The sequence below is a fragment of the Lycorma delicatula genome, chromosome 1, assembly GCF_047948215.1.
Source record: "Lycorma delicatula isolate Av1 chromosome 1, ASM4794821v1, whole genome shotgun sequence".
Lineage (NCBI taxonomy): Eukaryota > Metazoa > Arthropoda > Insecta > Hemiptera > Fulgoridae > Lycorma > Lycorma delicatula.
Genome location: NC_134455.1, coordinates 389600491 through 389619943, shown reverse-complemented (window position 1 = coordinate 389619943; position 19453 = coordinate 389600491). Strand labels below are relative to the sequence as shown.

Below are 19453 nucleotides of genomic sequence, written 5' to 3'. Positions count from 1 at the left end.
GGTTGGATTTCAATTAACCACACATCTCAGGAATGGTCGAACTGAGACTGTACAAGACTACACTTCATTTACACTCATACATATCATACTCATTCATCCTTTGAAGTATTATCTAAATGGTAATTACCAGATGCTAAACAGGAAAAAGAAAGGGTTTCAGGCTACATAATTCAACATGATGTTCATTCTTAAAAAAGTAAATGTTTGTACTGATCCTGATATCTAATCTGTTGAATTATATATATTCTAATGTATTTTATTAATTTTAGTTTTAAAAATATAAAATTATTTGTATTGACAGTATTACAGTATATGTAATATTTTATGTTAAATTTAGGAAAAAGACCTGAATCACATCATGGTCCAGCCAGTATGCAGCATGGTGGTACTTCACAGTTTGATTTTCCATCGTTATCACAGTCATCATCTTCTGAAGTAATTATATTACAATTTAAAACTGAACTAAGCAAATAAATAATTTTTAATATTTTTACAACTCTAATTACTCTTTTGTTGAATACATATATGCCAAACTCAGTTTTGTGTGCAATTTAAAGTGGATAATAAAATATGAGACTTGATTTTTTTCTTTTTGATGTAACGACTGTGCAGCCTAATATGATGCCATCTTTAATTTTGCTCTTTCTGCTTCCTCTTTTTGTGTCAGATTTTGTTACAACACTTCAGTAACTTATAGTAAGCTTCAGCAGGCTTTTGAGAATGAAGTTATGTCGAAGTACAAGTTTTATTGTTGGTGTAAGGTGTTTTCTGAAGGCAGAACCGATGTTTAAATCGGTTCCACCATAATCCTTAATTGTTCCATCATAATGGAAGACACCTAATGTCATTGACAGACAATGACATAACCAAGGTCTGTGAACCAGTATGATAGAGTAGATCGGAAAATGAAGATGATTTTCTGAGATCTGAACTTGATGAATCTGGAATTTTTTTTCCTGGTACTAACAGAAGAACCGGGAATGAGAAAAATTGTTCCCAAAAATCTGTGCAGTCACAACGCAGAGAAATAACGGTGCAGGTCTGTTAAATGAATGGGATTGAATACAGAATTGCTGATAATGAGAGTTGTTTTTTCCAGTTTATGATCCAGAAATTTTACAGCTTGCAGGTGGTTTTCACAGAGATCATAGAGACCAAAGAAAGCATGCATATTTAGTCAGATGTGAAATGCTTGTGTGCTTCTTCAGTTTCAAATGCATTGTTCATAAAGAATGGGGTACCTTCTGCAGAGATCAATAAGAAAATGAATCCATTGTGTTCATCTAAACATTGATGACAATTACAAACTTTATCACAGTATTGCATTATCTGTATGGAAGTTATTTTATGTCCAAAGATATTTCACAGCTGCCACAGCCTCTGTGTTTTCCTGTCTGTTCAATGTGATTTACTTAAAAACCAAATCGGCTTTGATAAAATACAATTTTGTTTCTAAAACAGTCTCAAGTGTTGGCTATACAAATATCAACCATAAATTTGTGCATTTTTTTAAAATTTGAGCTGGTTCAGTTCATCTGAACGAGTTCCACCTTGATATAAAGTTTCATAATTCAGTTTTTATTTCTTAGCTTTTATGAAATTTTTCATGATTTTTATATCTGCACAGCTAATAAAGATTACAAAGAAGAAAGGTGCATCGCATGTAAAAGTTATCAAATAGTTGTGTATTATTAATGATTATATACTTTTAAAAGAAATCATAAATTGCATAAAATTTTTATATTCTTATTGCAAATTATTAAGTTGACACTGTCAAGGTGCCGCTATAGAAGTACTTGTGTGGGAGGGACTTCATATCTATTTATAAGTTACTTGAATGTATAAAACAAAACATAGAAAAACAAAAAAGTAGTCAAATTGATATATGCTATGCTATGCTATGTCATTAAAAAAATGATTGTTGTACCGTAATTTTTTTTATGTCCTTTTTGCCTGAAAATTTACACGAAGTCTGGATACAAAGTCATATTTTCTGCTACATATTAGTTGAAGAAGTTCCTGTAGATCATTAAACTCAGTGCAGGTAATCATTGATGTTTATCTTTAGCATTTTTAACAAATGACTGGTCTGTTCAAAATATGCTTGATTTTGGATGTCACTATATTAAAGAAATGCTGAGGTAAATGCTGTACTCTGAAATAATAGTTGTAAAATTAGTATTATGTAAATACAAAATTTTTTATTATACTGTTCCAAGGTTTCTTACATTATGAGTACAATCTAGGAATGTTTCACTCTTATTAATTTTTATTGTGTATGATCATATGTGAGTATTTTAACTGTATTGCTTTTGGGTTCTACTTAAAGAAGTGTTTATGAAATCAATGATACATACTTCAGTTGCAATGTTTTATATACAGTGTCCGTAAAATAATAGTGTGATTTTAAATGGTTATAGCTTCAGAACAAAGCATTGTAGATTGATGACTGTATGCTAAATGAAAGAGAAACACTCCAAGATTATGTGTGCGAAAGCTAGTGCATGTGCATTGTGTTTGCAGTACATGAAAGAGCACGTGCACATTAGTCATCATGTTTATATACAGAGGAAGGCCCAGTGTGTGTTGTGGCTTGCTATGTGTGATTCAGTTAGGTGTAAATACAATTGTGTGTTCAATGACCTGCTTCTTCGCATGAAAATAACATTGGGAATGGGACAAATAACTCAAACTGGCAGGCTGCTGAAGCAAACTTGTCTGTGAAGATCATTGAAGGAGTGCGAACAAGTTCTTGGTAAGCCTGAAGAAATCTGTGCAGAAGTGGTTCTAGACAGTTAGGGATTCCTAAAACATCATCCAAGCAACTAAATGAAACTTTTTGGTTTTGTTGTAGACATTCTGTATAGGTTAAAGCAGGATGATGATTTTTTAAACAAGTTAATTTTCAGTGATGAAGTATTGTTTCATGTTTTTGGGTTAGTACATCAGCTTAATGTTCATTCATTGGGTACTGAACTTCCACCTGCTGTTAATTGAAAATTAGTGTGACAGTCAAAAAGTGAATGTGGTGTGCTATTGTATGAGAAGAGTTATTGCCCCCCTTTTTTTTTACTGAAAAAACAATAATGGGAAACATCTTCCTGGATATATTAGAAAGGTCCAGTGTCCCATATTATATGCCTATACATATATGCAGCGTTCCAAATTCGCAGCATTCCATTTTCTAGTTAGACGGAGCTCTTCCACATTTTGCCGCAATCGTGCAGGGTTTTCTTAATGTAACATTTCCTTAGTGGTGACAAAAAGGGTGGATCGACTGGCTCCAAGAGTCTCCAGATCTTACTCGCATGGATTTCTATTTTTGGGGTTGTTTAAAAACACGTGTATTCCATTCAAGATCAAAATGTCGATCATTTTAAAAAAATCACTGAAGCTGTTTCTTGCTGGATATCATGCTGGATATTCTCTGTCATGTATGGCAACAGACTAATATCATCTTAGATGTCTGCAGGGCAACCATGAGTGCACACATTGAAATCTACAGTTAAGAAATGTATGGTGTTTCTTTCATTTAACATATAGTTCATCTCTCTACGCTTTGTTCTAAAGCTGTAACCATTTAAAACCCCATTATTATTTTACAGACACTGCATTATTGTTGTCTTGAACATTGTTTTTGATACCAGATATGCATTTTCACACAATTTTAGGTAAAAATTGAGATGCATGAAAAATGCCAGATCCTTGCTGGAAATTAAACTCATAACCAGATGATCTGGAAGCTAGTGTGTGAACTCTGTGCATCAATTGGCCAACCAGATGCATGTTCACAGTTCTAATATTTTGCTATTTATTACATAACTTATTTTATTTTAAGATTAGGAACTAGCTCTGACTGTTGAGTAACAAATATGAAAGTACTCCAGAAAAAAGTTGGTGTTCTAATATTATACGATAAAGCGGGTATTATTGCGATTCCGTATTAAATTTAGTTTTTAATATTTAAAAATATCTTCTATGTTGAAGAATGTAATCACAGTTTTCCATTCATAATGGAACCGTCAGTTGCTACTTGGGGATATAGTTATCATTTTGTGCTAGCCGTACAGTGTGGGATATGTATTGACTGCGAATATCTTTGCTTCTAAGAATTACAAAAATGAATAAATGAATATGCTACTTGCATTATTTTTAATATAAGTGCTGTTTTTTTGGCTTTTATAATGCTTAATTTTTATTTAGTCTTTTTTCTTGTTCAGTATTTTCAAGGTCAAGGAGCAGATGCCTCTAGAGGTAAAGAGCGTGGCAGAGGTATAGGTAGGGGTAGAGCAAAAGACAGATATGCAGATACAGGAGCAGTTGGTATCCAACAACCGCTATCAGATGAACCTTCCCGAGAAGAAGCTTCATCTGGATTCCGCGGACGTGGCGGTCCAAGAAGGCAACGTGGTGCACATTCTAGTGGAATACCTCCTGATTATAGTTCACAAGGTAATTTTTGGAAAGTAGTACTCTGCCTACCAATAGTATACTGTGTATTACCGATTTTAGTATTTGTTTACATTTCAGTAGAAGTAGTGAAATATCATTTTTTTCCCAGTTTCATTCAGCTCACTCATTGTAAAAGAAATAATTTTAATATTAAATCTTTAACAAAATATGTTTTGTTGAGTCATGGCTTTAAGCAGTATCTATGAACCAATATTAAAAAAAAACAGTAATTATATTTATGGCGCAGTTATAAACTTTATTTTAATAAAAATAAAAAAGTTTTTTTAAACAATTTCTAATTTCTTTTCAATCGCTTCTTTCATCATTGCACAGGCTTCTTTAGGCCTTCAGAGAAAAGTTTTTTTTTGTTAAGCAACAAGTCGCACATGCACAAAATCTTTGTAACAACAAACCAAATTAAATTTTATTATAAAACAGTTTTAACAACTTAATTCATAATGTTTTCAATTGATTTTTGCAACTTTTGTTAGGTACTGGGCTACTGTTGTCTTCCCAGTGTCAGCTCATTACTGCTGGCATTTTATTTTATTTTTTTTGTTTTAATTTGGTAGTCATGAAGTCAAGTTTTGTAATCAAGATTGAAGACAAAGTGGATTTGAATTTTGTCTGTTGATGTATGAGGCCGATCGGTCACGAAATTAAAACCACAGTGAAAATAAAAAATCTTTTATTTGTAACAAGTACTTACATAGTTACACCATTTCTCTACATAGTTGCTACTGATTTAGACATTTGTCATAGCATGGTACCATCTTTCCAATACCCTCGTCATAGACTGGAGCTGCCTGAGTTTTCAGCCATGTTTCTATGCTGATCTGCAGCTCAGTGTCTGTGCCAAAATGTTGTCCTCCTAGCCAGCGTTTCATGTGAGCAAAGAGGTGAAAATCGGATGAAAATTTACAGAAATTGTGAACCGATGAATTACTCGAATCGCGTCATCCACTCGCTCAACGAGATCATCGGTTGACACTCGCTTCCTTCCCTGACCGCCTGCATCATGAACATCGGTACATCCTGCTTTAAAGTTCCTGCACCATTATCTCACTTTGCCGTCACTCATTGAAGTTTCACCGTACACATTACTTATTCGTCTATGAAATTTCAGCTGCATTACACTTCTCAGCCTGAAGAAATTGAATTACCGCACACACTTCACACTTGGCTGGAGATGCTATTGTTATAGACATGTTTACGTGCTAGCTGTGTGTTCAGAACTAAACGAAGTGATGCGGCGTGATTGAAGGCCATACTAGAGCCGCTGCACAACACATGCGCAAAGGTTCATCTGATTTTTTTGCGAGTTTTTATTTCGCGACCGATCGGATCTTAAAAAAAAAATAACCCTCGTAGTTCATTGTTATTGCCAGTTTTTTGTGTTTCTTTTATTTTCTCATAGACTTTGTACCTGTGTATTTAATTCTGTTTATTTTATTTTTAATATTTACTTAACAAGCTTAAAAAATTTTTCCTGATTTATTCTTCATCAGATATGAATTAAGTGAAAGTTTCTCTGGTGGTCACAGAGTGAATTTTTTCCGCATAACTTAATAAAAAAAATTATATTTCTTCAGAAACAATTTTAAGATACCATTTAATTTTTTGGTTGACTTCATTGCTTAGTATTGTACTCTTACCGTTCAGTGATGATCCCTGATATTTAAACTATTTTCGTGTAGAAATTCAAGAACATTAGCTTAAAAACTAAGGTATGAAATGTTACATCTTTTTGCATACCAGACAAGTCTTTGCTGGTGCTTTATTAGTCTCAATATATAATTTCTCTGCATTCTTTTCTTAACGATTGGTTTCTTCTTTTTTCACCTTTGTGAAAAAATATACTATAGAATCAGCTTCATTGAAAAAAAAACTCACTTCATCGTTAGTTATAAAAATAAAAAATGGTTAAATTTTTTAATTCAATAAATGGAAGAAAGTTATTGAATTATACAAGTTTATCATCGGGAATATATATGATGAATAATCTCCAAGTAGTATATGGTAAATGATAAACTTAACCGGATTAGAACCCAGAACCTTTAATATAAAAGACAAAGGATGCTAAAATCTGTTATAGACTGGCCTTTTGTAATTCATTCCTTATTCCTAAAGAGGAATATTTTCAAATGTCATCAGTTTTTTCTTCTAAAATAGTGAATTTTAAAAATTATGAAAAAATAAGAATTATTTATATAAAATAGGCTATTTTATATAATTAACACAGCTATCTACTCGATGCAGTAATAATTCTACAGTAATTATAAGAAAAGAACTGTTTGTATAGAATAAGAAACTATTTATTTTATATTCATTGTTTAACATGGAGTCATTGATAGGCATTATGTTAGGTAAAGCGCCAGCTTCCGTGATGCAAGTGGTAGCATCTCGGCCTTTCATCCAGAGGTCCTGGGTTTTAATCCTGGTCAGGCATGGCATTTTCACACAATACAAATCATTCATCTCATCCTCCGAAGCAATACTTTATGAAAGTCTCTGAGGTTGAAGTGCTGGGAATAAAATAATAAAAAAAAAGATTTTGTTATGCATTAGCATAATGTATCTTTATATCTTGAAGGTTTACATGATTTATTACATACTAATATTTATAACATACTTATGCTATTAATGTAAGTATAATATAATTTTCATTTGTGTTGTGAATTTATTTTTATTCTAACTTTGTATACAATTTTATTACATACTGTAATATTAACTTTGTTAGATAAATAAGGAAAAATGTGTTATTTTGGGAATATGTGGTTTACTGTGTTTTATTTATTATTTTATTCTTTTGTACAACCAAGTCTTAATTTATTAAAGCTGTAATTTTATGATAGTACGGAATGAGGATAATCATCGAGATGTTTTTCCTGATAAGTTAATGATCTTTTACTACTTTCTACAGCCATATTTTCTTAATCCAATGGCTCCCTTTTTTGTAATCCATCTGTTTTTTTTTATTTATTTTAATTAAAATGCATTGAAAATTTTATTTTATTAACAGTATCAATATAAAACAATAAATTTTCAATGTACTTTTAATTTGCAATTTATTTATTTATTTTTATGATTTTCAGTTTAATTTAAAAATAAGTTTTATTTATCATCATTATTTCAACCTCCATCTGTGTTAATTTTATATTTAAAATTTTCAGTCCCAATAATGAGTAAAATTAACTGATTTTGAACTATGTTACTTTGATGATATTCTCTTGTTTTAAACTTCAACAGAGTGAGTTAGACACACTAGTTACGTGATTAGTGTTATACTTCTGAGTGATTGCATGCTTTTAACATTTCTTTTTTGTTGTACACAAAAAAATAGCAACTCTTCAAAATAAGACTGCAGTTCTTCCAACATATTTTACCTAAAATTATCATCCTTAACTTAGGTTATATGCTCATGTAGTGTGTTATGGAACAGCTGTTTGGAGAGTAAAATAAGTAATGCATATACTGTCATTATGAAACTTGGCTTAATTCAGTTGAGGAAAAATTGAAGTGTTGCGCTTGGGCTACAAGCTATCTCAAGCAATGAACCTTTTCAAACTATAAGTATGGTATCTAACAACTATCATATGTGTTGAGTGATCCCTGTTATCATGTTTGTGGCTATTCAGAGATTATTCTGTTATTTTCACCCGACAAGGTGGTTTGGCTATGTTATAAAAATGCTATAAAACTTTTTTAAGTGATGGTTGGTCTTTTAGAATTGAAATGCGTTTAGCCATCAAGATACCAAATCAGTTATGTTGTGATATTATAGGATACTTGCTAGGAGATCAATGTCAGACAGTTTCAAACCAAGTAAACCTTTTTTAAGCAATCTGTATCTTGTATAAAAAATGGTGCTGACAAGTGCCGGGCTTCTGTCTTGATATAAATACATTAAAACCATTTAAAAGAAATGAAGTACACTATTAAAAGCCTGGAGTTTTATTATGAAAAGTTACCGCATTGTTGGACTACTGCCAGTCCGTATATCTTATCGAAGCCTGTGTGTCGTACATGGAATGTTTTTAAAGTAAGGTCTGTCTCTATTATATAAGCATAAAAGCGACATAACTGCCTTCAACTTCAACATATGTTTCATAATATTTCGTTAGCTTTTTCATTCCTTCTTCAATAAATTCTGCCGCCAGTGACTAAAATCACGCATAATGTTTTTCAAACAATTATCATTGTCAAACCTTTATGATGCAAGCCGGGTGAAGAATTTTAGATTTTAAGGTGAAGAAAATAATTGCTTTGAGGTATGTAAAGTGGATGATTAAAGATTTTGCAGTGAAATATTTTTTTTTTCGTGTGGGTCTGTTACCATCTTCAACACCCATCCGGCACATAGTTTTTTATAGCTTAATTTTTCAGTCAAAACTTTATAAATCAAAGATTGTGAAAACATCAAAGGTGAAGCTCCTGTTTTCTTGAATTTTTTTCAACTTTTTCAGTCAAATCAACTACTATATCCTTCATCGTGAATTTTCATTCGCCCTTCTTGAAATAAACTGTGTCATTTTCTTACTTAGCATCGCTCATAATGTTCAGTCCGTAACTTCACAAATTTGTTGGTGAATTTCAGCCGCAGAATTGTTTTTTATCATTACAAAATCTGGTTGCTTCTTAAACTTCACACTTGGTGACATCACAACTTGTAGCTCTCATTAAAATTGTGTGAATAGAAACATTTAGCGACCAACAAAATGACTAATAAATTATTGTTACCAATAACAACAATTTGATTGTTAGAAATAACTGAGGTGCACAGGGAGCAAATTCAAAACAGTTTTTACTTTAAAACAAGCATCATGTATTGATTTTTTAAGTTTTTGGATTAGTTATATTTTATCTTATTTATTATTTATAGTTTGATTGTAGTTAGATATTGACATGTTTTGAAAGATTTTCAGTTAAATCACTTTGTGTGATTTATTATCAGTATTTATACAATAAAATATTGCATGCTTTTCACAGCTGAAAAACATTTCATATTTATAAGTGTTTCATTTATTTATAATTCTTTCATTTCAGAATAGTATCTAATGTTTTTAGTGTAGTAATTCCAGGAGGAAGTCTTCAATATATGTTAAAAATTATTTTATTATTTTGATTAACTATTACGTGGTTGAACTGAACAAAGATGCCAAAATGAAAAACTGGAGACGTATAATAATTTTTTTTGGATATTTGGAATTACTTCAACAGTACACATAATCTTCAGTCTTTCGTTCAGAATTTATCTTTTAATTTTAACCAGGCTTGACAAAATTAAAGTTGTACTCGCTAATCCTCTTATATTTATAAAACTTGAAACCCCTGCATTCTAAACTAACTTAAATTCTGATTTGTCCCTTGTAACCATTGGTAAATAATTAGTCTGGATTTCATAGTTACCATTATATTTTGTTACAGGTAGATTTTATTTCTGAAATAAACTAATAATATGTAAAAAAATACTACCTTTTAAATGGGTCAACAAATTAAGCATAAATTACCTTATTCTCATGGATTTTTCTAAATAATCAAGAAGAATCTATGGCTCTTGCTAACTAATGGAATCCTTTATAAAAAAAAGCTGACAGCACAGTTGTAGGACTTTCTCACTATGCATTTTTTTTCTGAGCATGGCTCACACATAACTTAATTTAAAATATTATTTTATTTAAGTATAATATTTTTGTTTATTTAATTCAATGATTCTAACTAAGTGTGCGTGCAAACCATATTTTATTCGCGCAGGTGCAGGTGTGGCAGTACTAGCGGCCACTTTAAATACTTTTTTACACTGAATTTAATCGTTAATTCTACCGCTCATCTGTGATGTTACAGCATAAAATACTACTACACTAGCACTCCTTGTGGTGATAGGGGATAGTAATGACACTAACCCACTTAGCCACTAGTTTATTTAGAGCATTTTTTGGGGTGGAGGTGCGATTTTGCAACATTCTTTTGGAAATATATTTTTTAATTGTTAACAAACGTGCCTAAGAAAAATAAGACCTTAATTACGTAAAATCTCTGACATACTGAGGATGATCTTGCTCTATAGCTTCACCCCCTTGATCTTTTAAGTTGAAAATTTAATAGCATCAATGCCCCTGTATAGAAGTAGTCTGCTGAAGTTTGGTCAAAATCGTTTGAGTAGTTCTGGAGATATAGGGTGATTTAGGGCGTGACACCAAACGCATGTGCGTGCATACACACACACACTCACGCGCGCGCGCACGCACACACACACGCACACGCACACGTGTATGAACATACATTCTAACACTAACATTAGGAAAATTTCCATCCAGTTTTTTGGATTCCTTTGGTGTCAAAATGTAAAGATCCAGTGAAAACCACATATGCCCAAATTGGACCGATTACCATACTTTCCTTCCTATAGTTCTGCTGTAGCACTAGGCAGAAAGGTAAAAATATACTTTTGGGATTTCCTGCAAAGCATTCTCAAAAAAGGTGTAATTCTAAAAAGATTAACTACTAAATAAAAGGATTTCATACACAGTCTGATAATATGTCTCTGGACTGAGGCTATAGAAATGGAACTAGTGGAAAGCATTGTAATTTGTTGACAGAAGATTGTGATCAGACAAGATCATTCAGTTTGGATTATTGGTTCATGTTATACATCTATTTTTGTGAAGGTATTTTTGAGCCTATTGCTGGGTTTTTGTTATACTTAACTGGCATTAGTTATTTATTGTTGCAAGGGTGGGGTGAAAAGTTCTAGGTCTCACACAGAGATGGTGTTAGTATGCATAATTTCTCGATGGTGTTGCATGATTCCATTCTTCATTAGTTTAATATGAGTTTCAAGTCACTGCATCGCTAACGTAGTACTTACAGTTCGTCAAGAGTGGAGAATTAGGGCATGTTTTTGGAAAATGAAAAAACAAAATTCATGCAGCGAGTGATAAAAGTGCAAACGAAATAAAGAAGAGCTTGACTAGACATTGGGAGATTCTTCTCCATCAAATACAGCAGTTTAATTAAACGCTCCATCACAGATTTAAAATGGGTCAAACCTGCACTAGCTATGAACCATGCAGTGGATGTTCTGAAGTAGTGACCTTCTGAAGTAGTGACTGCAACAGAATTGATAGAAAAATTATGCAATATTTTTTTGGCAGTGAATGAGGTTGCAGAGTCTGTAGACATGTCAACAGAATGCAAGCTCAGCATTTTACACACAACATTTGGGCATGAACAACTTGTATGCTATAGATGGGTGCTGCATATGCCCACACCAGACAAAAAACATCTCAAGTGTGTCAAGCTCTTTTGGTGCAACCCAAAGAAATTTTTAGATCGATTTTTGACTCTTGATGAGACTTGGGTTCATCACTACACTTCTAAGAGAACAGCGGTCAAAACAATAAGTTGATAAAGGTCAACCTGCTTCAATAAAAAGCAAAAACACTTTTTGTGCAAAATAAGTTACGGCAACTGTTTTTTGGAATGCATGTGGTTTAATTTTCATTGATTATTTAAAAAAGGATAAAACAATAAATGATGAATATTATGTGATCCTATTGCAGTATTTCACAATGAAATTAAGGAAAAACAACCTCATTCAGCAAAGAAAGTGCTTTTCCATTAAAACAGTGCTCCAGCTCGCATTTCAATCATTGCAATGACAAAGATCAATGAATTATGTTTTAAATTGTTCTAATATCCTCCATATTCACCTGATCTGGCTGCCAGATACTATTGCTTCTTTTCTAACCTAAAAAATGCTCTGGAGGGAAGAGATATTTGATCAGTAATGAAGTTATTGTCGCCTTAGACAGTTATTTTAAGCTGGTGTAAGTGCTCTTGTGGAACGCTGAACTAAGTGTGTAGAACTTAATGGTGACTATGTTGAAAAATAGATCAAAATGTACCCAGAAAATTGTCTTATCCAGGCTCAGAACCTTTCACCCTACCCGTGTGTGTAGTGGGAAAATAATTATCCAAATTTAAAAAAAATTGATATTGTTAAACTTTGGTTCCCCCACCCACAGTATTGCCCCAAAGTATTTCTTTCGGGCCATTTGCACTATTGCATGCATGTACCAAATGTGCTTAAAATAAAGTAAAATCATGTTTTCAAAATTATGAAAAAATCCCAAAAAGACTATCCCACTCCTTGGAGATATTGACCCCAAATTTTTACCAACAAATTAACCCATATATACAAGTTTGTGCCAATTTCATTAAAACTGGTTTATCTAGTCATTGTTATTAAGCTTCAAACATGCCAACACATACATATGTATGTACAAACAAAATCCCTATTTAATTTTGTTTATTGGGATCCCTCTTTCTTTTTCCTGTTTTCCAGCCTCCGGTAACTACCGTTTAGATAATACTTCAGAGGATGAATGAGGATGATATGTATGAGTGTGAATGAAGTGTAGTGTTCTACATTCTCAGTTCGACCATACCTGAGATGTGTGGTTAATTGAAACCCAACCACCAAAGAACACCGGTATCCACGATCTAGTATTCAAGTGCGTGTAAAAATATTGGGATCCCTAGATCATAAAAACTACACACCATTTTTTGACTGATTACCATACTTTCTTTCTTGCAACATAGCTCTAGAGCTGTCATGCCAGAAAAGTAAAATAGAACAATGGGCAAACATAAAATTTTATTTTTTTTGCTTGGGAAAAGTACTACAGGAACATTTGAGTTATAAAACGAAGCATATGGTGATGAAGCTATGGCTTGTTTGTTTGTGTTCGAATGGATTGCTTGTTACGTGGCGGTTAGACATTATTAGAAAACTGTAAGAGAGGGGAAGCCAAGTAACTAACTGCAATTATGAAAGCATTGAATACGTGCGTGAATTGCTGCTGTTATTCCAAGACATCCTGATACATCATTTATAGAACTGAATTCATCCATGCGACCACATTTTCTTAAAACCAGAGATTGATTTCTGTTTCACAATAATGTAGTGCAGCTCACGTGGCCAACATTGTTTGGCAGTTTTGTTAGTCAAGATTGGTTGAAGTCATGATGTCCATGAAGGGGAAGCGGTACAAGTTGATAGAAGACAGTGTTACAGGTTTCAAAGTTTTGGAATTGCCCTTTAGAAGTGCTTTCAAACAGACTTCTCTAGGGCTGTAGGTGATATTTATATCTGATCTAAATGTTGAACTGCTTTAAACTCTTGTTGAAGGGAGACTACGTAGAAGCTTTAAAGCGAATGAATTTTTTCCAATGGTTTTTTTTGTTGTTTTTATAGCTTTAGTCCTGGAATTTTGTATAGTCAGACTATATTTTTTTAATAATCTAATAGCTACAAAAATTTAACAAAAGCATCATATAAAGGACAAAATGTCATTCTCTGATAATAGTTAGTACTTACCGTTCGGATAGATTACACAAAATACATATTAATTTGCAAAATGTTTCCTTGATGATAAATAAAGAAGGAAACTTTGAAATTAAGTATTTACCTACGAGTTCATAATTAAGTTATATTATGTTTTAAGTCTACAACTTAAGCATTGTCATTTAACATATTTGATTTATATATCTTTGTTTTTAAATACCACAGATCGAATAACTAAATGATTAAAAAACTAAATGAACTATAAAGATAGCTTTCTAAATTTTTGATAAGTAATAACCTGGCTGACATTCTCGCCCAGAATAATATAGTATCTAATTTGTTTTAAAAAAAACTATATAATGTGATCTCAAAACTTCAGTGCTGCTGTAGAAATTAAGTAGATAGCAAAATGTTTATTTTAAAAAGGGCAGACCCAATGTATGAGAGATCTCTGAAAGAATTTGTTAGCAATTTGTTACACAGCTGCCATAAGCACATTAAAAAAGAAAAATCATTTTAAAAAAAAAATTTGGTAGTTATTGCGCCTCAACTTTTTCTGCGATTACTTTTGTTCTAATGAGCACTTAACCTCCTATTATTTCCATAGTGTTTTATGTATTTTCTTAATATTATTTACTTCCATAATATTTTGTAATTTTAATTTCCTCACATCAATTTTTTTTGGAAGAATCTGGAGTAAACCTTTTTTCCATTTGCATTTTTTATCGAGAATTAAGTTTTTACTTGAATTATTAAGTGGTTGTAAAAAGACATCATTTCTACGGTAAGTTTTTATCATATTCTGTATTTTTGTTAGTAGTTTTTCATTAATCGTATTAATTTTTTTTATAGCTTAGAATTATGACATTGTGATTATTTGTTCTGTTTTTAATGTGATATAAACTAATAACAAAATATATACTCCTGATGAATATTTTTATAATCATAGTAAGTGGACTAATTTTTTAAAAGTAAATGTAAAAGGCATTCTTTACTTAATAAAAGGCAGTAGGTTATTGTTTTATATTCGTTTATTGTTTTTGATGTTGCCCACCCTTTGTAAGATGGTCAAATGCGTGCACACACATACACACACACACAACAAAGAAAGAATAAGTAGCTTTAATAAGACGATAAAAATTGAAGCTGTGAAAGAATATTGTAGCTTGACAACGTCAGTTAACCTTGTGAATGCTGTATACAAAATGGCTTCTGGAGAGTTGAAAACCAATACTTATTATTCCACCTTAGAAAAACTTATTGGTTCATATATAAACAATATGAAGGAAACAGCAGACTATATATGATTGATTATATTACATCTGTCAATGATGAGATGAATGAAAACAAATAATATAAAAATATCAGAAGGCTGTAAATGCAAGCAGTGACAGGGAATTTAGAGAACAAGAAATAACGACAATCTTGTAGAAAATGAATCTCAGAAAAGCATCAGGATAAGATGGTCACCAAGTACAATCCTACTGAATTTTTACAAAGTTACTTATATTTATTACAGTGTTCATAATAAATGCCTTAAAGGTGTCGTTTCCCAAAACAATGGAAAAGAGCCAGAGTTGTACCAATCATAAAGCCTGGAAAAGAGGCTGTTACAGAAGTCTCAAAATTCCGTGATGTTAATTGGTTAAGTGCAGGAGGGAAAGTAATAAAAACCTCTTATAGATAAAATAATGCATCCTCTATTATTATAAGAGATAATGAAAATCCTATGGTTTCACTCCTCAAAAAAGCATAACAGTTATTAATGTTAAGAATTCATTAAATCTGGTCTTATGGAAAGGAATAAAGTTGAAAGTTGAAAGTGATAGAAATTGGTCTTAATTCCAAATTACACGGCAATCTCTCAGGAGATGATTCTATAAGAAAAAAAGTTCACATAAACTTAGGTCAGAAAACTGTTCGTTAATGAGTTTCAGCTCACGAAACAATCAGCCCTGCTTTCTGGTTTGTGAAATTAAACTATACTAAAATTCTTGGGGTAAAAATCAATAAGTAAATTTGGTGCTTTCTGGCTTTTGATCTAAGAAATTGCATAAAAGTAGCCCCAGACCTGTATCTCACTTAGGTTTTAAGAAAATGAGTGTAAAACAAAAACAAGTTTGTTGGAATATACCTTTTTATAGGTTAGGAACAAAATAACTTTGTTAATTTACCAACAAACAAATAAAAATTTGTAGTTAATTATGCAGAGAATGTAAATTCAATTAAAATGTCCAATAAATAAATGTATTTAATCTTTCTAGAAGCTACTTTGGTAAACAAATAACTGTATTGAGTATGAATAAATTTATTTAGAAAGAACAGTAAGTAAAGGATGTCCTCAGGGATCCTGCCCTGGGCAGGGTTTTGGAATATTTACTACAATTCACTACTTTATTTAGTGAGAAATTCAAAAGTATTTACAGTTGCAGATGTTTTAATAATTCTGACATCACAATATTTGTGGCAGAAAACTTTGCAAATATAGAAATGTAAAATTGCAACCTGGGCAAAAAACAATAAAGTAAGTTTTAATAAACAAAAGTCTTTAAACAAAAATTTTAGTTTTATTAATATGTAGAAGAAACACGTCATAAGAAATAAGTGTATATGTGAACAATTGAAAACTGGCTCAAGTTATTAATCTTAAATATTTAGGAATAATAATTTATTGCAAATTATCATTTGAAGTGAATATAGAGTATGTAACAGCAATGAGCATGCAGTAATTAACATTTTATCAAAATCAACAAAACTATTTTTGGGTCTCAAAGGTGAAATGCTGAAAACAAGTTACAGTAGAAGTAGCTTATAAAGAGGTAGTTTGTAACAAGAATCCGGTTGTAACAAGCAAAAATTAAAAAAGATTGGTTGGTTTATTTTATTAGTGTAAAGTTTGTTTTAAACGAGCTGATAATGAAGTTAGAAGTCTGTTATGAATATAAAATTTGTTCTCTGAGTAATTAAAAACACAAGTGATTTTAAAATACAAGTACAGACATTAAATGTTAATTGTTAGTACTGTACGTTTATAATATTGAATGTTATAATGATGTTATTAAATTATTAGGGAGGCAATGACCTCTTCAAAGTAAGTGAAAGTGGGTAATAAGAAATAATCAAGATACAGTAGTAAGCCACATACAGTTTTGAACTGGCTATTTTTTGATTCTGGGAATTTCCACTTCTGCACTATTCTGAAGTTCATACAGGTAGTATGACAATGGGAAGTGTGAGTAATTTTGCAGTCTAATATAGAGAGTTTATTCTTAATATGGTTTGTTGCTACTTTGTTCAGTATATTCGTGTGCTTTAACTTTGGTTGAAATCTGTGTATATTCTGTGAGCTTCTTGTGATGGTTTTTGACAAACTTTTATGCACAGAAGTAATTTCTGGTGTTTTCCATGTGCAAAAAATTAAAAATTATTAAGCGATTAGAAAACAGCTGATATAATTTTGATATGTGTTATGCTTGGACTTTCCATTTTCTCTCTCTCAATGATTTGGAAGAGCCGTGATAAATTTTGATAAAGATAGCTTTTGAAAAAATCAGCCTCAGGTTAAGAAGATAAGACTGTGAGAAAATAATTTGAACAAAGCTCTTATAAGTGGTTTAATGCAAAGAGAATTAAAAAACATTCTCGTTAATAGACCCATTTTGAAAATTCAGGCAGAAAAATTTGCTGACCAGCTAGGATACAAAGAGTTTTTTTTGTAGTGGTAGTTGGTTGAATCGATATGAAATTGTTATTTGCAAAAATTAGCAGTGAAAAGACAGTGTAGATAATTCTGATATTTGCAGTGGAGTGGGTTGTAAATGGCCACTTATAAAATTGGATTATGAATGGGAAAATATATTTAATGCTGATGATGATGGGACTTATTTTATAAATTAACACCGGACTAAACATTTAAATCTAAAGGAGACAAATGTTTATGTGAATTGCATTCAAAAGTAAAGCTTTACTGTTCTGTGTTTAAATGTGACTAGAACAGAAAAAAGAAAACAATTGATCATTGGAAAATCAAGAGATCCCTGTTTTAAGAATGTCAAAAAACCTCCTTCTGGTTAAGTACTTAGTTAAGTCAATACAATTTTTGAAGCTGAAATTCAGAATTGGGATTGCAAACAGAAAAAAGATGTTTTACTACTAATTGAATTTACTGTTGCAAAGCTGCCACCGGCAATTCAAGGCCTATCCTCAGTAAACATCTGTTCGATTGAGATGTTTACTGATATTACAATTACTTGACTGCGTAGAAGGAAAATAAAGATTTTATCAAAATGTTTTAGTTGCCATCAGATTAATCAGCAGAGGATGGGTAATTGTATCTTCAGTTACAATCATAGTTGTTTCAAAAAATCCAGTCTTGCTACAGTTGTAATTTTTTGCAATTCTCCGACCGTCGATTCCAAAAAAAGTATTTTAACTGGACTAATGCGGATGATTATGTCTATGCTGACAATAATGTGTTAATTACTGAAAGTCCAGCAGATAAAGAAAAAAATATTGAAGTGAAACAAGGCAAGTTAGCAAAACTGAAAGTGAAAATAAAGATGACTCTATGACTAAGAATCCAGTTATTTCCACTGTGCAGTTCAATATAATTTAGAATTGCTTACAAAATTTTGTGAAAAAATATGTTGGTAATAAATTTATAAAAAGATTAAATATTTAAAAAAGTTGTTCTGATGATTTTGGGTATAAAAATAAAAAGTAAGCAAGCAACTAAAGACAATTTTTTTAAAGTTATATTAAAAATATATTAGCCTATATAGTATTGTGTATACTGATCATACGTTGTAAGCTGTTAAGGTTACAGTGTTTGAAAATTACCTCTCGCTAACAAGCATCCGGGTTAACGAACACATACTGCCAGGCCCTTGAATCTTGTTAACAGATTTTCACTGTTTAAAGGTATAATTTTACAATTGTTAAATTACACCCTTAAAGCAAGTAATGACTCTTATGGAACACCAGTTTGGGCGGAGGTTCTGTAAATGAGTTACATTAACAAAGTTCAAATACTAATTAACATAAAATTTCAAAGACATTTAGGATTATTTCATTCGAAGCATTATGCATCTTTACAGGTTAAACGCCAATAATAATTAAAATATAAGAGATGTCTAACGTATATAAAAAAAAATTAAAAAGAAAAGGATGCAGGAGCCATATAAAGTTGATTTGGAAACAAGGCTAGACCAGCAGACATAATTTTAAATAAAGAAGTAGATGAGAGTGAAAAGTGCTCAGTAGAAGTATACACAGGCAGTAGTAAAACTGCAAGTGGTGTTGGTAAAAGACAGAGATGTTTTGAGGCGTATTGGACGGGAGGCCAAGGTTCACATTGGACTGTAGCAAGCAAGCAAGCAGGTAATGACTCGTGAACAATATGAATTCTGTACAGATGCATCTTTAAACACTTATGTAATGCTGTGCGAGCACTACCAATGGAGAGATCTGACTGGTTAGATAGGTGTACATAATTCTTGGGACTAATATGCAGCTTGCACATTGATCAACTTTTCTGGTGTTAGCATTTTCAGTCAACCACTTTTGGCTGCTTCTGGCATATTCCCTGTCTCTTGGATCTTGTACAGCTGCTTGATGGAGGACTTGTTTGGTGCATCCGCACTGTACTTTTCT

At 31.8% G+C, this 19453-nt stretch overlaps 1 protein-coding gene across 3 annotated transcripts in view; it reads left to right on the top strand.

Annotated features, from left to right (window-relative positions):
* The window catches only part of LOC142317349 (uncharacterized), a 74374-nt gene that overhangs the window by 20357 nt on the left and 34564 nt on the right, over positions 1 to 19453 (top strand). For 2 of the 3 annotated variants that reach the window (XM_075353832.1, XM_075353831.1), the window contains exons 2-3: positions 338 to 435; positions 4221 to 4452. In XM_075353832.1, the coding sequence (XP_075209947.1) occupies positions 373 to 435; positions 4221 to 4452 (295 nt within the window). In that variant the 5' untranslated portion in view covers positions 338 to 372. Of the gene's footprint in view, positions 1 to 337; positions 436 to 4220; positions 4453 to 19453 lie in introns of those variants that run through there. The other variant, XM_075353833.1, reaches the window with a different exon arrangement.